The 23,757-nt window shown below is 40.5% G+C and overlaps 1 protein-coding gene across 1 annotated transcript in view; it reads right to left on the bottom strand.

The window, feature by feature from the left end:
- Nucleotides 1–23,757, bottom strand: part of macrod2 (mono-ADP ribosylhydrolase 2) — a 413,432-nt gene that overhangs the window by 231,216 nt on the left and 158,459 nt on the right. The window contains exon 5 of the mRNA XM_082556428.1: nt 14,677–14,793. Coding sequence (XP_082412554.1) covers nt 14,677–14,793 — 117 coding nt within the window. The remainder of the gene's footprint in view (nt 1–14,676; nt 14,794–23,757) is intronic.

Genomic DNA, 23,757 nt, shown 5'->3' with positions numbered 1-23,757 from the left:
GTGAAGTGCGGGAGGTTAAAATTCCCAGTGTGGAGTTTTCCCCTACAGGCAGCGGCATCATTCAGTTTTTGCAGGTTCGGGTCCTTAGAAATGCAGAATTAAATCTCCATCCAGTTACAGCTCTGACAGCTTATTTCGCACGCATTGATGTGACTGCAAGGGTACTAGAGAGGGACCCGAAGACCAGTAGGCCAGTGTCCATGAGAGCACCTCTGCAATTGACGGTGTGTTGTTGTGAGGGGTCACCGTATGAATACTGAATCAGCCGCATGGGTCCACAAGTACTGAATCAATGAGTCTTCCATGACCATGATGATGGGAATAACAAACGGATATGCAAAGTAACCTGCAATTCAACCGGGGGAGAAAAAAAAATAACCTTAAAATCCTCAGCTGTTAAATAATGTTTTAAAAGCAGTGCAGATGGTGATGGTACTCTTGAGCGCTCATGCAGACTGCATAAACATGAATTTTTCCTACGTCTCGTGTGTCACGACAGAATGTACTGTCAAAACGCAGTGGTGTATAAGCCTGTTACTGGGAGCAATATGAGATTCTTTTGATCATCTGCTGAGTTCCAATCTGTGGGCAAACAATTGCCACCGGCATCTAGTAATGACACATTTTATAGATATCATATACTGCCCTCCGAGAAGCACCTCCATTACAGCGGGGTGTCAAAAAATGTGACCCCTTCTCTCTTTCATCTTCACACCTCTTAATGAACACTCACACTCCCTGAACCTTTTCCTCCTGATTGAGTTTTACCTTTTTCCCTGCCTCTGGACCCTTCCTCGATGGAAGCATTGGTCAAATCCCCGATGAGAGAGTTAACCCTTGGTCGGCTCTGATTCCCCAGTAAACAACGCCGGGCCTCTGGTTCATGAGTAATTGAACACTATTGATTCTAAGGTCTGGGGGTGACAATAATGAGGCCACATATTAGGCGACAGTAAACACGAGCTGTGAAGACAGCTTTACCTCTCGCTGACACAGAAGAAATCTTTTCACCTACATGCTCTGTGATAGCATCACTATCCAGTGTCTTTCACAGCACTTGCTTTGGCTTTCCTTATCGGCCTTGCTGTCAATACAGACAACCCTCTGCTCCACTGGGGGCATGAGGAGGTATTGACATTCAGCTCAAACCCACAGCTCTGAGTGGAGTCCAGGGTGTTACACATGAATTATGCATGCCTTGACGCCAGGATGCCGAGCAACACCAGTGCCATCATAATTGAAACAATTGAAAAGACAATACCAGATGGGTCAATAATTAGACAGCAGGAGGGGGAAACTTGATCCGGACGCTCCCCTGCTTTGCCCTGCCAACCTAACCACCACGTGCACAGAGGGGACCTTTACAGGCACGTCCTGGTCCCCTTCGGTGCCCTGCCACGTGCTGGGCGACATGCTGAATCGGGTGTGTATGTGTGCAAGGCAGTGTGCGTGCAACTATTTGGAAAGGATAGGGCAAACTTTCTGGGCGAGATCACTTCCCAGACAGTGGCTTGTTCCCAATTAAAAAATTGAACGTGTTGTGTTTGGAATGTTAAAGTTTCTAGAAGTGCCGGGATAAGTGAACTTTTGTGGATCAGTAGCAACCGGCAGAAAGCATCTGCGAACTGCTGTCAGAGCGCTGCCACCTTGGATTAGCTCTCTGACGTTATTCACTGACATCTTTTGGTGTGCAGAAAACAGAGGCAGGTGAGCGATCCTTTTACCCAGCTCTGCGCTTTCATAAATCCACACTGAGGGCTCCCAACTGATCCATTGCACTCACTGGTCTCCTGGCCAGAGCGACTGGCTCAAGGTGATCACCATAAAACTGCTTGCCACAGAGCCATTTCTCACGTTGCCCCTTAAAACAACCCAGGAAACGGAAGCAGTGTGATGCAACAGCGACACTTCCTTGAGCCAATATGTGTCATAAAAACTTAAAGTCTACTGTGATCATTTTAAAATGGTTACAAAAGAAATCTTTGATGTATTTGGTTTCTTACTTAATTGATGCAGACATAGAAACTGTTTTGACTAAATTCAGAGTTTTCCCTGGAATGCTGTTAATCTTTATGTGTATAATTTCTTCTCATGAGCTTTTTAAAAAAAACTTTATTATAAGCAATATTTAAAAAAGAAACAACAGCTTAACGTGGAATTGGGGATAGCTCACATTTATTAATTTATTCAATTGTGAACTTGCAGCATAAGTGATTATTTTTCAGTGCTGAGGCCAAATAATTAGAGTATTTCTTAATTATGCCCCCCAAAAATCTTTTAGCACAATGTATGTATAAAAAGTTTGATATTCAAACAGCCTTGGGCCATAAAATCTACACACAAGTATACAAACTTGACTATCCTGGGAACATATTGATTGGGAAAGCACTTAAACCAAGGTAGGAATCCAGCCCATAATGTTATCAAAAAGGAAGTTTTATTTTCCTTTTTTATGGAGTCTCATTTCCGTATTTCTCAAAGCGGTGCCCCTGAAGGAACACACTGGCTCCAGTGTATTGGTCCCCATTAGAGTTTATAGAGACCCATATGTACTTTTATGGGTAGGTTAATGGTTTTTAAAGGGCCACAGCGCAGTTCTGGATCCACAGCATTAAACTCACGAATGCCAACCAGGGATATACATACAGGACACGTGATTATATTTAGGAATGAAATTTAGCATATACCAATGTCACCATGCCTGTGTATCTTGAGCAGAGAGATACTGGGATGCACAATGAAGAAAGGAAGGCAAAACCTGTCAACATTTACAATCTTAAAAGCCTAATGAGCGGAAGTAACCATAGCAATTTAGTGAAAAGAACATCAAAGACTAGGGAGCAACTATTTAGGCAGGCTGTATTCATGCATAATTAGCTGTGAAAATGGCACTACAGGAGTCTGCTACTCCCTGTTCTTAATTAGTTTTTATCCTTAGTCTTGGATGAGAAGTAAACAAAGCCATCAGATTAAAACTTTGCTTTCTTCTCGTGACAACGACGCTGTCAACGGTGGAGACATGCAGAGTTTTACCCGAAACTGTGCACTGTTGTCCCCCAGGAATGACTGGCAGTGCTCTGTATTGGTCTTGGTGGTGGCATAAGGAAGCCCGAAGCCCCGCTTAACACTACAATGCTGTTGTTGTAGCACGACAGTCAATCTTCAGAACTGAGCATATAAATAAAATTGAATAAAAACAAGCTAGCTAGTGGAGCGGAGGGGTTTCAGTGTTTAAAAATATTAACTTCGGGTGTATCATCGCATCATGCTCCGGCAGCTTTTTGTGAAAGACCTGGAAGTCTTTTGAGAGTATAAAAAGGCTGATAAATTTCGTAAAAATATATATTTGAAAGTCAAATTGCGCAGTCTCTTTTTCTTCTGTCACATTTGACTTATTAAAGACAGCCTGGAATAGACTAACTCCAGACACCATGTGTCATTTTGCAAGTATTCCACATTTATTCAGGCTGGGAAATAAACACGCACCACATTTGTTTCTTTCAGTTCCCAAACGCACATCTCAGCTATTTTATCACAAAAGAGTCATTTGACTTAGGGTGAAATATTTTTTTTATATCATCCCTACCTGATTGCAATAAATTGACAATATATGTACACAGATTGGTCATTATTTTAGATTTTAAAGGAGCGCTTTATTTGGAGCGGCAGTAATCTACAAAATCCCCTATTCGATGATGCAAGTATGGGAAGTAACAAGAAAGACCCGTTTCATGCATTCCCATGCCAAAAGTAAGTCTTCAAAGAAGAGAGACTAAAGGTAGAGTTTAAAACAAGAAAAACTTTCTAAATGTGTTTTTATTTATTCATTTATTACTTTTATTACCTCCACCAGGGAGGTTGTGTTGCTGCTAGCATTTACATGACTGCGTGTCATTCTGTAAAAACTGTAGCTCGAAAACTTTTGAATGAATTCTGAGTGGGGTCATGTTAACAATCCATTCAAATCTGACTCACTTCATCCAAGATCTTCAAGGTGAGCTCAACAATTTATTGTGATTTATTGAAAATTGACAAAAAACTTAGAAACTATGATTCTTACAACTGTGGTGTGTATTGTCAACATATTGAAAGTATTGTATTAAGATTTAAAATAGGTGATATTTGACCTTTGACTTTTCCTTCAAGGCCAAATTCTTAATAATGCTCTATAGAGCTATTGAAAACAATGTTTTTACTGCCACTGCTTAAATTACCAACATATAAGGAATGATATGAGGCGGTGCTACACATGTGATCTGCCCTGTATAGGAATTCTAATATTATCATTGCTAAAGAAATAGTATTAGCTAGAACCATCCCTGCTACTGTGGTATGAAAAAAATAGACTCTACATTAAAACAAAATGCTAAAAAATAAAACAGATTTTGGCAGCTGCAACACTTCACCAGTGATGGTTTTCTCTGTATGTGTAAATGTGCCACCGCTGGGTGATGAGCCCTTTGTAACGACAGCCTTCATTAAGCCTGGCTCACTCACGGACAGATGGGAGCTGTGTGTGATAGGACGGCAGTACTGCATTAGAACTGCTGCCACATTCCACTTCAAACCTGACCCTCCACTGGTCCCACTTCATCTGCCACCCACAAGCCCCCTCCCGCCGCCACCAACCCACCCCCTCCTGACGCATCACTGTCATCCTGGGGCTCGGGCACGCCTTGATTTCACCCCCTCCTCCAGAAAACAACCGCTGCCACTACCACCTCCCACCCCCACCCCATCAGTCAAACAACCAGTCTACCACACAGGCTGCAGCTACTCCTGCACCCCATTACTCCAAAGGCCTCTCACCTCCTATTTTCAGCCATTTTTGTGAGAGACCACCGCACTTTCTGACTGCTCGTGTTTACCCGATCAGTCACGACCAGCCCACCACCAACCAAACACACAAAGAGACACACACACACACTTCTAGTTTCCCGGTGATGAATGACCGTTGGCCGTCTCACTGACAGCTAGGCAGCTGATGCCACATAATTACAGTATCGCCGTTTAGGCAAAATTACCAAATTACTCCGGTTCTCAAGAGGCCTGGAAGACTGACAGGCCAGCCAACAAAGGAAACCCAAATATCTGAAAGGAGAGCGACACAGAAGAGTATGTGAGACTTCACAGATAGAGTGAATTTAGTTTTATTCTGTTCTTTGAGCTAAAGAGTGAGATGATTAGTGTGGAGAAGCAGTTTTTGTCTCATAAATAATACAAAAAAGGCCTCTCCTTGATATACTATTTTCCTTTTCATACTCAGTTAATTCTATCATTAATTCATCTTGGAAATCTAGAGTGTATAATCACAAACAGCTTAAAATTTCATCCCAGCAGCAAGGTCTGGCCATTTTTTCTTTTCTTTTCTTTTCTTTTACAAAGGTTTATTACTTTTTTTAAGAGTTTCTCACCTTTCCTTGATTTAATGCCTTCCTTTATTCAGACTAAAGATTGTAATCACTTCAGCCACTATTACAACAAAAAGTTCAGCTTTTATATTTAAAATTAAACAACGACCGGCAGGCCGAGCGACCGAGCTACCAGACAAAAACATTAAAACAATCAAGACTGTCTGAGAAAGTCCGTGGCAGACCCCGCCTGGTAAATGGAGCGTGGGTGAAGAGATGAAGTGACATTTATGATGTGAGCGCTAACAGTGCGCAGCAGAGAAGACGTTGACTTAGCACTGTGTGCGTGTGGCTGGGACTGCGATGGCCACCGGGGTTGATTTAACCCCCGCTAATTTATCTGCTGCAACAAAGGATTTCTTTAACTCCACACTTGAATTCAAAATGAGAAAAAGAAACACCTTGTAGCAGTCTCACCACTTCTGTTTGATGCATTATGAAGAGATAAAGCCATTAGCCATTTCATTTGTGAAAAGGGAGGCCAGGAAATTGCTTACTAACTGCTTTTGCAATAAAATGTCTCTATCTGTTATATTTATACTTTGGCTTCAAAAGAGTGGGCGGACACTGAATGCCTAAATAATATGTTATTGTTAAAAATCCAATCAACCTAACATGTTTTTAACATTCCTAAAATAATCAAGCAAGAAAAAACGACAACAACCTCTTCCTACATAGTTGATTTAACCTTTCAATCACTGCTGATCACACCTGAAGCGAAACCTTGGCCGACAGAGCTACTATATATGATGAAATCTTTCTTGTAAACAGGTTGCATCCAGATTAGCAAATTATGGGCTGTCCAATGGTCCTCCGAATGTGTCAAAATGAGCTATATATGCCACTTACTAATAGCGAGTACTTTGTTGTGATTTATCTGTGTTTGCTGAGTGGAAAGAGACGAAACAGACGGCCTGGTCTCCCAGATTAAATAGGGCATGGGAAAGATTCCTCATGCTATTACGGAGAAAAATTTATCACAGGCGTGTGATTAGTATTGTTAGCACAGGTGCAGTTACAGTAAACACCAGAGACTCCCATTTTGTACTGAGAGAGAGCAGAAGATAAAGAAGGAGGTGAAACGAACTAGGGTGCATCTCCCAAAGGTGCTTCATCTAACTGCGGTCCTGTAAGTTCCACCAGAGCTCGCAGCAATAGCGCCGTTTCCACACACTGACGCTGAAACAAACTTTTGAACCCATCATCACAGCTTTTGGTCATTTTGTCCATGTTTTGTGTTGTCGTCCAATTAAAGTGAGCAGTTTTTGTCATTAGACCGATTTTTCCACAGAACGGGAAAGAAACGGGATTATCAAAAAAAAAGACTTTGATGGTTTAGTTCAATAGGTATTACGTCTAAAGAGTTTTAACTGGAAACTAGAATCAGTTCTTGGCATTTAAATATTTTACGAAAATAAACCAGAGCAACATGGCAAATATTCAATCTTTAATACATCACTTGCTATGAGATTTGTTGTAGACGAGAATTACCGAGAGCAGGGATGTCAAACTCATTTTACATCTGGGCAACATTCAGCCCACTTTGACCTTAAGTAGGCCCGATCAGTGAAACTCCCCTTTCTGTCAGTGTAAATAAGTTTAACTACACATTAAAATACTCAGATATCTTTATATATGAAAAAAAGAATTCCAACAGTACGTCTCTTTTTCTAGACGATAGAGAAATGCTGATGTGGTGAGCGACTCTTTGGAGTTAAATTATAAAAAAGAGATGTGTAAAATTACAGAAAATGTTTTGTAATAATACAACAAATTCTTTGTTAATTCACAGAAATTTTTTTTAGTAGATAGTGAAAGAGATTTTGGTCATTTAAATGTTTATTTATTACTTTGCAGGAGGAACAGCCATGGGCAAGGACTTTATCAGTAGGAAAAGCTGTAAAACGTATAAAAATACAGTTAAAAGTCCAAAATTTATGCCCTCCTTCAGATTTCCAGGTCGCACTGGACCTAGAGTGATTACACTGATAACCTTCCACCTTTTTCAGCTACTGTTACAGTTCAGAAGGCTACAAAATAATAACATAATAATATATATAAATGATCAATTTGTAGACACATAAAATATACATGATTGTATGGACACTTATTTTATAAATATAATGATTTTCTACTTAGCGGTTAAGTCATGGTGGTAAGTGAGACAGATACAGAAATAACATCCTTTAGATCTAGTCGCTCTGTCTGCCAGATGCTGCCAAACTACAATGTCATGTGAAAACAGAAGGGTAGAGAGCTCTGATATTTTTAAAGCTCTTAGATCTTAGTAACACACACTGAGAAGCTAAAACCACAGTATGGTTTCAGTGGACACAGGATGCCAGGAGGCTCATGTGGTAGCAGTATGAAAAAAAAATACATGAATGAAGTGATGTTGTTCAAGCAAAGCCTGAGTGCGAACTGGAGAACTGCAAAGTCATTGCCGACACGGAGCGTCAGCTGAGTGTGTCAAGAACAGTTAGCATCTAGTTTTAGATAAGAGGGTAATCAAAGGTTTGCCAGGATCTCAGTGCTGCATGGATAAGGTTGTGTCTCCACACTATCAGAGCGGGATGGCTAGAGACAATACTCCAAAGGCTGAAATCTAAAACCTTACCACTGATAATGTAGAGTGAATACAAACATCATATGAATCTCAATGATCACCGTTTCTTTTAAAGAGTTTGTGAAATAGCGGACTGAACATGTTCTTTGCTCAATGAGACTACAGACGTTTTAGATATACAAATAAATGAATACAGCACTGTTGCATTCATGTAACAAAGAAGCTCAATAAAAACATGTTCACAAATAATTAAAGATTAAAGTCGAAAGAGGCCACTGTTATGACAGAAAGACGATAAAACTAAATCTTGGCCCATCTTTCTTGGATCCAAATATGATTTATTATTTAAAGCATATACTTAGAGCTCAAGGAATAATGGATTCGGGGGGTGGGGGGGTGGGGGGGAGGCAAAACAATAAACAGTGCAAATGTTTTGAACTGTCAATCTAAAGTAGCCCTAGGGAGAAAAACAAAACTGGGTAAAAGATTTCAGATGAAACTGGAGAATGAAAACATCCAACCTCTATCTAAAAGTTCCTCTGGGACATTAACTTTCTCAAGCAGACCTCTAGTTTGAACCCTAAATACTTTCTAGGTCTACTGTGACAGCTAGGGCTGAAATGTGCAAGTGCTGATTAACCCACGAGGTCTTTGCTAAACGTTATTAGAGTGGACTAGTGGACCAGCATAATAATGATAAGATTCAGACATCTCCATTGTCGAGTTCAGCCGCTGCATATCATCCTACAAACTGTCACACATTTAAATTACCGTAACAGCACCAGATAAATGCAGATTATTACCATTAAGCGAGTTATATTTTACTTAAAGGATTATTCCAATTTGGCTTTTCAGACGTTTGCCTGCTCTGTGAGTCGTAGTAATTTGGAATAAGTGCGCTATATTTATGTTTTTTTATAATAATGATGATGATTTTTCATTAAAGGGTAAAACACTAAGTTTGTAACATATACAGTCATGTAAAAAAGGTTTCACAGGTCTCTGTGCAGTCCTGTAAAAATTAAGTACATGCCATGATTCAATAGCTTAGTTTTGCACCACCTTTAGCAGAAATAACTTCAGTTCATTGGGGTTTGCAGGGATTCTTCATGCACAGCTATTTTTGTGGTCTCACCTCAGCATTTGACCTTGACTCTTCTCCTTTTCAGCCATTCAGTTAAAGATTTGCTGGTATGTTGGGATCATTGTCCTGTTGCACACTTTAGGTGCTAGCTATTACTTATTATTACATATTTAGGTGTTTATTTTGTTGGTTGACGCAGTGACTGCAATGTGCCCAGGTCCTGGAACTATAAAACATGTCCAAATCATCACCCCTCCACCACTGTACTGACAGTTGCTATGAGTTTGTTTGTGCTGTGAGGTTGTTTGTGCTGTTATGCTGGGCTTGTTTTCACCAAATGCGATGCAGTGCATTACGGTCCGACGTCTCCATTCTGTCCAAAGCACATTGTTCCAAAAATCTTGTGTTTTGTTCGGATGCTGATTCAAAACTTTGCAAACCAAAGACAGTTATTTTCAGAGTGAAGAGACTGTGCTCTGGCAAAAAAGCCAAACTTGTTCAGTCTTTTTCTAACTGTACTAGCATGTCAGCATTGAACATGCTAAACGAGGCCTGAGGAGCCTGAGATGCAGCTCCTGTTTTTTGCATTGCATAGTTTGCTGGGGTGTAGACTCCTGAGATGATTGTGGCATTCGTGTTAACAAACACCTGAATGCTCCACACCAACAAACAGCCCAAGCTTCTATTTTATAGAGGTGCTCCCACTTACTGTTGATCACTTAATCAACTGCATTTGATAAGCAGCACCTGGATGCACCTCTTAATTCCTATGGAGGCAATAAGAGTGCTTAATTTTCAGCAGCCTACACAGAGTCCTGTGTAAACGTTCATGTTCACATGGCTGTAGAAGGCCAATAAAGGCTTTATTTAACAGTGTTGTTCCAGACTACTTGGACCATTTGTAGAACTTGAAGGATTTAAAGAAAAGCTAATAAATGTGTTTAAGTTTTAGCAATAAAGTTGATCTTGATATGAGACAAAGTTGTAACAGTGACATTAAAAAAATGCTTTGCATATGGATATATTTCAAACGAAGCTATAAAATCTTAAGATAGGTACGTCGAGTACAACTTTAACCGGGCAGAGAAGAGCAACTGAAGTGGTGCATGGTGCACATTTTAACGTAAATGCTAACTAATGGAATAACTGCACAGTGTTGAAACTCAGCTTCCAGTAGGAAAGTCGTAAATATGAGACATAGCTGGTTACACTTGACATTGTATTTTCGTTTGATCATTAATCTGCGGACGGATGAGTAACTTGTCTAACATGAGGTCAAACAGACAATTTCCTTGTCAGATTGATGTAATAGACAGTTTTCTTTTGTTGGAGTCTTTCCGCTATGGTAGGTGGGTAATTACTGTCATTGATAAATAATCTTGAGCCAGCCCCATAATAATCAGTCCCACATGTGCTTGGCCTTCTTAAAGGAAAGGCTCATTTGCCACTGGGATTCACAGTCTGAACTGCTTAGAAGGATGTAATGGAGAGCAATTTTCTTGTCTTGGGGGGGGGGGGGAAAGGCTGATATGGGATAGGTTAGCCCGGTCATTTTCCATTGCCTCGGCACATCAAATCTCCAAACAAGGACAACTCTGATTTCAGATCTACTTCTTTTCTCCCCATGGGCACTAAGTAGTTTTCCGGGACACAAGGAAGCATTTTATTGCTTTACCAGTGACTTCGAGTGTTAGGTTTAAATTGTCATTTCTCAATTTCTTACAAAAACAACAAAATTGACCAGTCTAATCTTCTTTTCTTTTTCTCCTGAAAAATGATACACCTTGGCTGATATTTTTAAATAACACTTAAGACTCCGCAAATGCTATAATTTCAAGAGAAACAGCCGAGCACATGGCGTGATGAATGGCTTTCTATGCATTGTTGGCAAAGTCATTAAACGACTTCTGGACACAGAATGCCAACCCAAGCCTAAATCCCTGCAAACCTAATTAAAAGCAAAGAAATATACAGTTGGTTCTTCGCATTGTATGTTTAGACTGTCTAATTACATCCAGTGGAATAGATTCCAGAGAGGGGAGTCCCCAAAGAAGGCTGCAATCCTCTAAGAGATTTATATGTTTATAGAAAATTGTGAGAAGCCGACTAATGTTCAGGAAAAACTAGAAAGAGAATGCCCACGCTGGAAATATTGTGCTTTGCCAAGATGTAAACGCTAAATAATCCATCTGTCTGTGTTCTTCTCACTTTGGAAGAGCCGTGGAGCCACCATCTGCAGATATGCGTCAGCAGAAGCGGTTTTGCATGCAGTGAAACACAAAAATTATATTTTGTTGTTGACAATTTAAAAATGAAAAAGTTTAATTTATGCTGAAATTACTAAAGCTGCTTTTGGCTGCTCGCTCATTCACAAGGGGTCACCGCAGCACAGCATGTTTGATTTGGCAGAGCTTGTAGGCCGGATGCCCTTCGGGTCGCAACCTCAAAGGATTTATGTCTCCTCCGGGGATTGAACTGGGGATCTTTCGCTTGTTGATACAGTATGGAGTTACTACATAGTGAAAATGCTAACAATGTAAAATAAAATATGTGTTCACTTGTTAGTTCAATAACAGGTTGGTTCATATGATATCTGTCTCACAAATTAAATCCAGACACCGCAGTGTTGTTTGACAGCTTAAATGTCTTTGCAGCTACAGAAATCAATATGTGGCAAACAACATGTGCTGTGAACATAACAACAATTTTGGTTGGTTTGGTTTTGAGAGGCAACACAATGAGATATGAACCCTAACTCAGCTCCCACACCTTTGCCTCTAATGCACACTTCTGCACTGTTCCAGGAAAAAGTGTGAGTCCAACCAAAACCTTCGAGTCTGGGTTTTTGAGTTGATCAAATCAGAGTATTTTACTCTGGATCAAGAAAGTGTATCAGTAATTAAAGAAAGCCATCATCAGCGGAGCTCCAAAACCAGGATTCACTATATCAATGGGTAAATAAAGAGCAGAGCCTCCATTTTAATCCAGAGGACTGAAAATTATGAACATGTGTGAGCCATGAAATTTATCTTAAAGAACAGGATGGGCAGGGAGGCTGGCGACTACCGCGGCCGTCACAGGGCAAGAGACGGCATACACCCTGGACAGCCCCTCAATCTATCATAGGGCCAGAGATTGGATTTTTAAATCTAATTACTCAGGTGTAACGTGATAGGGGCGAAACGTGGCAGGAACTGAAGATAAAAATATGGAGAAACAGATAAGACACCGTTTACTTGATATTAGGCACACCCAGATTAAGGTGCTTCGCTATGTGTGTTGACATCCATATAAGTGCGTTAGTTACCTGCTTCAAATGTAGGAATCATGGAGTGGATTTAAATGTGTGTATCCTTAATCTGAATCAGAGTTTTGTTAAATGTATGGAGAGACACGGTGGACCATCACATTGGGATTTCCCTTCATTTGTCACACGTCTATAATGCATTTCTTGAATTTTCACTCATGTATGTGCTTGCTCTTCCTTTGGCATCTGTATCAAACAACCTTATGTTATTTAAAATCCAGGGATCATGTTCCTCAGTTTGATTTTACCATATGTTATAATTAGTATAAATGAAAATAAAAAGAAGCAGCCTATGCTTAGATGTTCTCTGGGGGGGGGGAGTTGCTTCTAAGCATGAGACTGACCACAGGGCTACTTTTGCATCGTCAACAGACACTTCTCTCATCAATGGTGATGATCCATCTGCTACGTTCAGTTCATTATACACATTTAAAAACTCATTTTATCCAGTTTATGTATTCAGCTTTAGCCACAGCAGAGGGCCATTAACATCATATTAACTTTCAATTAATGAAAAATATATTCTGCTATTTCACTGCAAGCTTTTGCCCTTTTATTGATACGCCTACATGTGACATCCCTGAATTTAGGGAAATTCAAAAATGAGAAAATTGTCTGCTGTCGTGTTTGTTTACTTTGTTCTGTGGTGAGTGGGTGGACAGACTATTATTTGAGATTTTGTACAGTGAAAAGATGTTGTTTGCAGTCACGGCAGCTTCATAATGTGTGTGGAGGTGGAACAAATAAGTCAGAGACAGAAATTAATGCAAAAAAAAAAAAATGAATAAAATCCAAAGTGTGGATAGACTTTAGACTTGTCAAAGCTGAGCTCACAAAGAAGAGTAAAGCAACTGTCAGTCCCCGAGAGCAGACGAGAGACGACGCTATTATGACAGTGATCAGAGCTAGAAGATGATACCGGCTCGGAGTAAAGATGCTTTAATATAAAATAACATCACATTCAAAAACGAACCGGCTGTTCCTGGTAAAGAACTACACAATCTATAACGAGTTATCAGCGTAGAGAAGGTGTTTTGCCCCGAGATAATTACAATAACAGTACCCAATGGCAGCGTGATTGCTCCCAGGTGACATTGCAGGTTATTAAATTGTCACGGTGCACCCTGCTTTGGATCTGCAGACACTTAAACTTGCTGCCCACAAGACAGACTCGCAGTTTATCTGCTCCATTTGTTTGACATCTTTACGACATACCGTATTAACACAACCTAATTTCATCTGAGCCTCAATGTCTTCTCTTGGCTGTCTCACGGAAATCCTTCAGGGTTAGGTTAGGACTGCTGGGACGTTTGTCTCGACCGAATTACACCAAGTGACATTTCTTCACTCCTGTCATGTTTTCCATTTCAAGTTTGCAAGGAAAGGAGCTTGTGACAAAGTTTGAAAAGAGACACGTGTATTAAGGACGATTAGGAAAAGAATTTCGTTTGGAAATATCTACGACAAACACACGTTGGCTTTCTTAACTTGATTAAAAAACATTATGTCCGTTACAGAGGGAAAAGGAAAACTGTGCAGTCCAAATTCTAATCGTTTATTCGTTCATCTTCATGATAGCAAGATTTATGTGATCTGTTAACGGAATAAATCAGGGATGAAAAATCAATCAAATTAAGCAACTAATAGCTTCGTTAATGTCTTTGTTTGTGTGCAGACGACACTCTCATCCAGCAGTACAGCAAGCACCAATCATATTAATTATCTTCCAAATAACAATTCCCTGTTTATTACAAATGAGCTCTAAAAACTAAGTAATTTGGATTCACAGGTTCTTCTGTTCAACATCAAATGCGTCCCACTCTGTTTTTGGCACTAATGACCTCAGTCATTATATGAGAGCATACAAGCGTGTATATAAGACATGTGGGGCCATGTGTGCTTGTGTTTAGTTTGCAAAAGCGATCATCTTTATCCAAAAATGACAGGCCTCAGGTTGAAATATAATACACATATACATGTAAATGACAAAATTATTTAAGTCTAAAAGCAATCAAAAGGCAAAAAAGTATTTTTTTTTATCCCTACAAATGATTTTTTTGGCAATATTGCAAAGTAAGAGCAATCTGCCAGCTGGTTCAGAAGCCTTGTGTTGGAAAAGAAATGAGCTGTTTTATTAAAAACTTTACAGATTAATGCTGGAAAGTGCACTTAACGCTAATTCTTAATGTTCACTGTCAGGTGATGTAGCTCTCAATGGCAACAGTTTTAATTAGAGAATTATCCTGGAAGGCACCTCGGCGCACATTACAAAAACAAACAGAAAAAGCTAATAATTACTGATACTCACATCTTGCAGGGAGATCATAGCCGCAGGTGATCTTGGCTTTGCCGGTTTCACAGCCATTTAGCGAGTGACACTCGTCATACAGACAGGACCCAGCCGCTTTGTGTATGCAGCCATCAACTGAAACAAACAGACATACAAAGAGAGGTAAGGGCCTACCTGAGGAGAAGCATGTAAAACCAGGCACTCGACATATCCCAAGCCAGCTGGGCTAATTAGGACTTTGCGTGCTTTATCATGAGAAAACAAACAACCAGCAACAAGCTGAAAATTATGTTTATGAGTTTGATTCCGGTTAGTGAATGTCTACGTTTTCAAATCAGCTCCCTGGTGCTCTATCTCCTCTCTATAGGGAGGCTGCGTCTGCCATAGAGTGCTGTGCCTATTGCTGGTAAATATTGACAAGCTTAGGAATGAAATTAGCTGGGCTAGGATCTAATAACGCCTCCGCACACAGTGAAAATGAGACTGTTCTTCCTGTAATCTCTCTCCTCTGTCAACAGCGATATGCAGTCCGATCATTAACTGTATTTTCTGGCCCGTTGTGGAATCCACCGTCTTCTCTGCGGTGAGCCTGCCACGATGTGGATCTGTGTTCTGATTCTGTCATGCTCCCGGTTGATGTGTGTGTCCTGGTTCTACGGAGACCCCTGCCCATCCCCCCACCTATCTAAGGTTTTAATTTTACCAGGTTAAGGCCAGGATACATCTGATTGATGGCACGTCTTACAGGAGAAGGCAGAGAGATAGAAATCCGCATTATCTGTCTCTGAAAGCCTGACATCCCCCCAAGAGCATGTTATCAATCACACTGAAACATGATAAAATCCTCTTCAAGTTGTCCTGTAAAAATCCTCACAGGCCATTAGAGGAAAACAGAGGTAGGAGGAAACAGTGGCAGGTGGACAACCACACGTACCCATTTTTTTGGTTGCTCTTCGTTAAGATGAGATCAATGGAGGGCAAAAGCCTCCCAGACTAACTTTATCTATCAAAACTAAAAGAGTTGAGATCAGACAATTAAGAGCCTGCAGGATAACATTAAACATTTTTGTAATATTCAGATTAAAGAAAAATGTGACTAATCACCATCTTCATCTATAATCTAATAATTATTCCTATACAAAGCTAGAAAAAACATCTTTAAAAAAAGGCTGGAGATTAGTTATAACCTATCTTCTAAAATCTATTTTGCTTCACATCGTCAACACAGACAAAAGGTCTTTTGATGAGGGATGGTCTTTTTCTCCGCTCCTTTCAATCTCTCAGAGATGAGTCAACAACAACAGCTGGGTGGAAGATTTTCTAGCTCTATCAATCATCTTTAATGGACTGAAGGACAGGCACTTGACAGAGACAAATCCTGATGGCTTTTCAAAAAAGTAACAAGAGTTTGACAGTGATGTGGATATGAGGAGGGATCGCTGTGGTGCCAATGAAAGCTACTTAACACAACAAGAGCAGATGTAGCGCTGGCTGTGGGCTTGGCATTTTTATAATATCCACTGTGCGAACAAGATTGATCACAAATGTCTAGTTGCATCTTTGCAAACATGAATTGTTCAATTCAAATTGGTACACCTATTTAAATGTGCGGTGTGTTAATGTGCATAATATCCAATTAGCCAATCATGTGGCAGCAACTCAATGGATTTAGGCAATTTAGGCATGTAGACCTGGTCGAATTGATCTGCTGAAGTTCAAACCAAGCATCAGAATGGGGAAGAAAGCGACTTTGAACGTGGCGTGGTTGTTGATGCCAGATAGGCCAGAGTTTTTCAGAAACTGCTGATCTGCTGGGCTTTTCCCACACAGTCATCTCTAGGGTTTACAGAAAATGATCCCAAAAAAAGAGAAAATATCCAGTAAGTAGCAGTTCACTGGGTGAAAATGCCTCGTTGAAGTCAGAGGTCAGAGGAAAATGGACAGACTGCTTCGGGCTGATGGAAAGACATCAGTGACGCAAATAGCCAAGCTATGCAGAAGAAGAACGTGCAATACTCTGCACCTTGAAGCAGATGGCTTACAGCCGTCACTCACCACTCCTGTCAGCTAAGAACAGGAAACTAAGCTATAATTCACACAGTTTCACCAAAACTGGACAGTAGAAGATTGGAAAAATGTTGCCTGATCTGATGCGTCTCAGTTTCTGTGGTGAAATTCAGATGATAGGACCAGGATTGCATCCATCTATCCTACCTTATATCACCTAGTTCAGGCTGCTGGTGGTGTAATGGTGTGGGACATATCTTCTTTGTACACTTTGGGTCCTTTAGTATCAACCGAGCATCATTTAAACACCACAGCCTACCGGAATATCGTTGCAAACTATGTCCATCTATTTACGCTCACAGTGTACCCATCTTCTGATGGCTGCGTCCAACAGGCTAAAGCAAAGTGTCACAAAGCTCAAACAATCTCTAACCGATTTCTTGAACATAGTGTACTCAAATAGTGATAGTGAACATTGTGAACTCAGTCCAACAGATGGATGTGATGGAGCGGGAGATTCACATCATGGATGTGCAGCTGACAAATCTACAGCAAATGTGTAAGGGTATGGAGCAAAATCTCTAAAGAATCTGTGGCACAAAGAATTAAGGCAGTTCTGAAGGCAAATTATCCCTTTAATAAAAAAAAACTTGCAGCCTGAAATAGGGAAGGAGACACAGTTTAGCAAATATCAATATCAATGCTTCCCTTGCACAGGTGAAAAGCAAACTACCATCTTCTAATGGTCATAAGAAGACATCCAGGTTTGGAAAATATTATACTGCCCTTCTCTGTTGTGCAGAGTTCCCGTGGGAGTCCGCCCTCCACAGACACTCTGACTACACTCATCACTACTGAGCATAACCGATCTTTTTACCTACGAGCACCTCAGGAACACGGTGAACAAAAGCACATGGGATTCTGTGTTTTATCTCAGTACCTGAAAAGTCAGATTGCAGATAATAGTTTCTGATTTTATTTCACCGCACCCCCTGTTCATAGTTGCATTAGCTACTTTTTCTGATGTTACTGAATGTGTCGCTGTGCATCGTGCGCCCCTAAAAGCCTGGAAATTTCTTCACAGTGCCTGGAAATACAGAAGGAGATGCTAAACTGATCTGGGTGATTGCCAGAATCTCGAATGGCAAAGCCACAGATTTAATTTACCTGCTTTACTTTAACCACTTCACAGAAATGGATGGAATACAGCAGATGCATTGTGGGTAATATGCGTGTTTATTTCTGTGTCTGAGAAAGAGCTATAGAGAGGAGCAGAGAAGCACAGAAACAGAGAGAGGTTTCAGATGTACTTTGTAATTTGAAATTAAATTGCAGAGTGGAGGCAATCTAAACCTGAATGTGAGTACAGTTTTCTCTGTCCATTATTTAGGCAACTAAAAGCAGATCTGAGTTCCCATAAGTGGAGATATGACCCACATGCAATTTGGCCATCAATTTATTTTCTCATTTAAGTGGGATCTCACCATTATTCCCTGCAGATTTCTATTATGGATGCCTGCAACATTACAAAGGCGGTCTCAGATTTTCATTAACTAAGAATGGCATTAACATTCGTTGGAGAGAAAGGACAAGTCTGTTCACTCTCCGTCACAATAAAACATCAAAGCAACAAGAAAAAACAATGAATTACTTTTTATTTTGATTATCGACGTATTTAAGCATCAGTAAAACATCATTTGTTGTCATATTTTGCAGCTGCGCCATCTAAGCTCAGTGGATTTCAATTCTATAGGTCTAATGAAGTTTTGTCATCAGCCACATGTTTCAGCAGTCTCAAAAGACTCGTGCGCGCCATTATTTCTGTGTCCCTGTTTTCATTATCCTTAGATGCAGTAATCATTCAAATGCTAAATCATCATCCTGATGCTGCACCTGCATCACGGCACTAAGAGACGATCAAAGTGACCTCTTTTTATCCCAGCTTTTAGGCTGAATCACATGTCAAGTAGCAGCCCTGAGATGAGCATGTGCTCAGCTCCGTTATGCACAACCAGTGGAGCACAGTGCTATATTTTAACTCCTATTAAGACTTCTTTATAGAGGACATTTCATTTAACTGGTTTAATATTCAGGCGGCAGCATCTGCTTCTATCAACCCCACCACTGGGCTTCCTCGGTCCCCGCTGAAAAATATAACAGTTAATACCTCATCTATCTATCTCCTCGCAGCCTGCCACTGCTTTAGGCTGGGCCTATGTGGGACAAAACATTTATTCATCTTCTCTGAGTGCCTTGCTCAGAAAAAAGCTTCCCAGAGCAGCCACTCCAGCAAGTCCACACAGCTAATGAAGATAACTTTGAGCAGTGGCTGGACGGCATCTCTCTGAACACATAATGGGAACTAGGAGAGAGCAAGAGACAGAGGGAGAGACATATTGAGAGAGACAAAGGAGACAAGAGTGTGTGCGTATGAGTGTGTGTGTCAGTCTAGAGCAGTTTGAATTAGTTACTCAGCTGTAACCTTGGCTCCTGCCATTGTTGAAGACACCTCTACCTCGTCCTCTCAAGGCTCCGTTCCCACATGCATTAAGGGACTCAGCAAAGCTCTGCTTACTCTCCCTGGGCTTCTCCCAGGCAGCCCAAAAACCAAGGGCTTTCAATCGCTCCCTCAGACACAATGAATACCTGCTCTGCTCTCATTACAATACCCTGCTTTTCAGAAATAGTGTCAGCAGCAATTTTCTCTCCTAATTATTTTCCACTCCTCTGAGGGTTAGGTTCAGGACTGGAGCCAAAGAAGGCAGGCCAGGGTGGGCAGGAAACGGGGGGAGGGTTTCTGTATTTTACCTGGCAGGAAACGGAGAGGTCTGCATATCAGTTCATAATCTAACGGAGATAAATAGTCACTTATATCAAGGTGGATCTAAACTTCAGCCTCTGCCAACTCTATGCGAGGGCAGATCAGGAGATAAGAACCGAAACTTTTGTCAATACTTTTTCCCACACCGAGAGTTGCTGTTTCCACACAAAACCAAGCATATTCCTGAAACCACTGAGCCATATATTGCCTCTCACCTATTTTTTTGTAGTATCCATGGCAACAACATATTTCAACTCTCCTCCTAGCTCTTTTAGAGCTGTACACTGATCAAAGCCCCTCCTTAGTCCTACCTCTGTGATTTACGACACCATTTTCTACTCAACTAATTTCACTGAAGGAGATAATGACATGGATTAGTTGCTAATCAAGTGCCAATCAGAGATCTGGCTGAACTAAATGTCAGGTGGAATATATTCAAGCCATTGTGGTTACTCCCTTGTGATACTGGATTATGTGTCCTAATCACAGCAATTTTGGATGCAACAGGAGCCTGATCTCACTCTGCACTGTAACCAAGTTCCCAGGAAAGGGATAATAATCTCCATTTTACCTGTAATACTCAGGTAAACAAGGGATTTGGGCTAATAGCGTGCCAGGCATATAGTCACCGATGTTACTCTCCAAAGTGATATAAAATACCACAGGCTTACTTGACACTGGCACTGCGATGTAAGCAGGAAGCAGAACGAGTGACGCTACAATCGAAGGTTCCTGTAAGTTAATACTCTTACTGAAGAAAATCTCTGCAAAGACTGGAAGTGTTTTCTATAAAATAGCTGACTGAACGCAGTATGCTGTAACTACAATTGTATAACTGCTAGCCTTAAAAAGGACAAAATGGATCGCAGCTTTATTTGCAACCCTTAGAGGGCATGGTGACTTCACTGTCACTCCTTTTAATCCTACCCCACTCAATTAGGGTGGGCTTAATCTCTCTCGTGACCAGAAAATGAGGGAGAAGCTTCTAACATCTGGTTAACATTATGCACAAGTGTATTCTAATTTAAACCATGTACTTTTTCCTGAAGCTAACAAAGTAATTTGGTATCTAAACCTGAGAAGCATGTCAGTGGGTTATTAAACAATTAAATGTTGCTACCCTCAGTAATCAGAATGGAAAATACTAAGACTTTGATTATCAGTTTGTTCTCTTTTTTTGCACAGTGCTGCTTGGGTGGTGAATCTCTGTAGTGTTACTCCCCCTCTCCCTGTAGTACTGTCTGGATGATTTAAAAAGTAAAAATGAGACAGATGGAAATTGTAAAACCACAACAGTTTGACTTAGAAAACTAAAACACAGCTGTGTGTAAAGTGCCGTGTAACTGACATATACATAACCACTCAACTAGAGCAGTGTGTCACCAGACTGAGCGCAGGAGTGTTCAAACACACCTGCAAATGTAGAAGGTTGTCAGTGATAGCTGCTAATGTTAGCTACACTCTTTTCTTACTCTGAGACTTAATTATAAGTCCAAAATTTTAATTTCCACGTAATCAACAAGTAATTAGTCACCAGGAACAGCTTAATAAATTATTAGTGCCTAATGAAAAAAACCCTACAGATGATACAAGCTCCGTCTCATGGCTGGAAATGATGTGTTTAATCGGTGATTCAGTGAAGCAGCTAGCAGCAAAACAGCGATCAGTCCAGGACTGTAGCATATGCCTATCACTGTAAATGAGTATATTCCTCCAGGTGTCATTATCCCTTACATACAGGAACATACTGTCTTCTCTGTACATAAAGGTAATGCTTTATGTAAGTGTAGTACATGTCTAGTTCCACCAAAACCTGCTTTTTGTTGTTAGTTATTTTCATGGATCAAAACAAGACTTTAGGTGGTGACTGTGCAAGTAAGCATAACTCCTTGTCTATGTGACCTTTGTTATCTTAAAAGTCACTGTATTTTAAGGTTTAAGCAAATAAACTCCAACTTAAAAAAAAAAAAAGATATACATGTATAACTCTTTTTGCAAAGTTTTTTTTAAAATTGCATTCCTGATGATTTTCCTTTAGTGTAAGTGTTCATTGCAATTGATTAAGAAACCTCTTTATATCTAAGGATCATAACATAGATCTACTTGTTGGTTTAAAATACTTGATGCAACCATTCATGAGAATAATGGAACATAACGTTACTTAAGTAGTTTCTTTGATATCTCTAGTCATACTTCTCAAACCTGCACTGAAGCCTAAGTGTGCATTTGCAGAGCTTAAGCTTGACTTATTAGGAGAACAGAATCTTCATGTTGTTGTTCGAGGTCAGCAAAGGAATGCCAGGTTAGGTTACCAAAGGCCATGCGACAGTGTCGTCGTCGCAAATGTAGAGTCTGACAGCTGCGGACGACTCGGTGCCAAACCCCAGCCGTGCTGAACTTTCCGAGACAGTTGCGACGGCCCCGGCGCTCATATAAAGATGTTGTTTTAACTGTTGTGCCATCATGCTGAGGCATTCCTTGTCTGAAGCAGCGGAGTCACTCTGTCACAGTGAAATGTATGATTTGCATTCTTCATATGACGGGGTGATTCTTCTTAACTTCAGCCAGGTTGGCAATACTTTATTTTGGAGAATCTAATACAATGAGTCTATTTAATGAAGCGAATCCCTTTAGCATCCTAAATCCAACCCCCAAAACGAGCAGCTCACGGTGAAAACATACAGACATAATAATGAGAATCACTTAAAGCTCGGCTGGGATTTTAGTCTCAAACTGCACGGAGTGGACAGAACACAGAGTATCAACAAACGATTATTCAAATTAGTTGTGACAAGCTGCCCAGTGTGGTTTCTGGAGTTCTTTTGTAGTTTCCATACCAAAGTTATAATGATTTGCATTCCCTCGCAGCACAGGTAGACTATACACACCCAAACAGACATGAATGCATGATGTCTCTTACATCATATAATCCTATAGTGAAATGCCTGTCTCAATAGTTATGGACGCAGAGGTGAAGTGCAAAAAGTGTGCCAGCCTATCATCAAGGCACCATCTCTCAGGATACGATTGTGTCATTTATAATCACACTTGGCATGTCACATCACATTGTGCTTACAGAATGGCATCCGTCCGGAAGGAAATCCAAAATTTGTCTGTTCTATTAGACTTCCTGGGTCTGAAAAGCCTCTTTCATCTCAGGGTGTGAGGTGCGTTAATAATCACAGATAAACACAAGCGTCCTTTTACAGCTTCCTCCCTCCTTCAATATCGCACTCATTTTTCACCTTTGACTCCTCACCCACTCTCTTATTACAAACAAGCACTCTGCCAGTGTGGCTATTATCGCCCCTTCTCCTAGGTTAGATTACCTTTGGAACCTGAAGCTTTACTATCACTGTAACGTTAGAGAGAGGAAAGAGAGTTTCCACAGACTGAATCATATGGGAGGCCAGTGTATTGTGCATGTATGATTGTGCAACCAAGTACATGCGGTGTCTCTTGTGGGCAAAGTAACATTAATTCCCATAAATGTGGCATCATATCATACTAAAATGAAAAAAAATAAATCATCATGGCTTCCATGCCTGTGCACATATGTTAGATGTTTCGAAAATTAAACACTTTATCAATGCTTCCTTTGTGCTCCCAGGAGGAATCAACCCATTTCTGATCAATCTGAGACATTATAAACAAGAATAATATGACATGACAGGTAATTCTGACATCAAAGAGCTTTCGGACGTGTACATCTGTGGTATAAAGGTAGTTAAGCCAACACCAGGAAGCATCTCCTATCAATAAGCTCGCCACTTATCTCAATGGGTCGAGAGCAAATCAGCTGCCAGAGAAGATAACATAAAATATTCTTTTTCCTGATTTCAATTCCACCACTGACCATTAAGGACTCCCTATGGACTACATCAAGAGTCAAAACCAGATTTGAATTATTGATTAGGTACATCTTATTCTCACTTAATATTAATGCAGATCTATCACTTCCACCACTAACACATCATCAGCCTTTCATGTTTTTTAGTAATAAATTAAGTATAGGAAGCTCTATCAGTTGCTTAACACATGACAAGCCCTCCTTGGATAAAGAACTATCTGGAATCGATAGAACACACCTATTCACACTCCAAACATAATTAAATGCCGCCTCCTGGAGAAATTGCTCTCTTTGAAAAGTTCGGCTAATGGGGGACACGCTAATGTTGAGAAAACATGGCTGGAAAACACAATTCCCCCCGAGCAGATCCTGGCCAATTACATCATAAATTACTTCCCTGCACAAAGTTCATCTTTTGATT

Source organism: Aulonocara stuartgranti (genome assembly GCF_965226115.1).
Source record: "Aulonocara stuartgranti genome assembly, chromosome: 13".
In the NCBI taxonomy this organism is placed as follows: Eukaryota; Metazoa; Chordata; class Actinopteri; order Cichliformes; family Cichlidae; genus Aulonocara; species Aulonocara stuartgranti.
The sequence above is the reverse complement of the archived record's forward strand: the minus strand, read 5'-3'. Positions and strand labels throughout refer to the sequence as shown.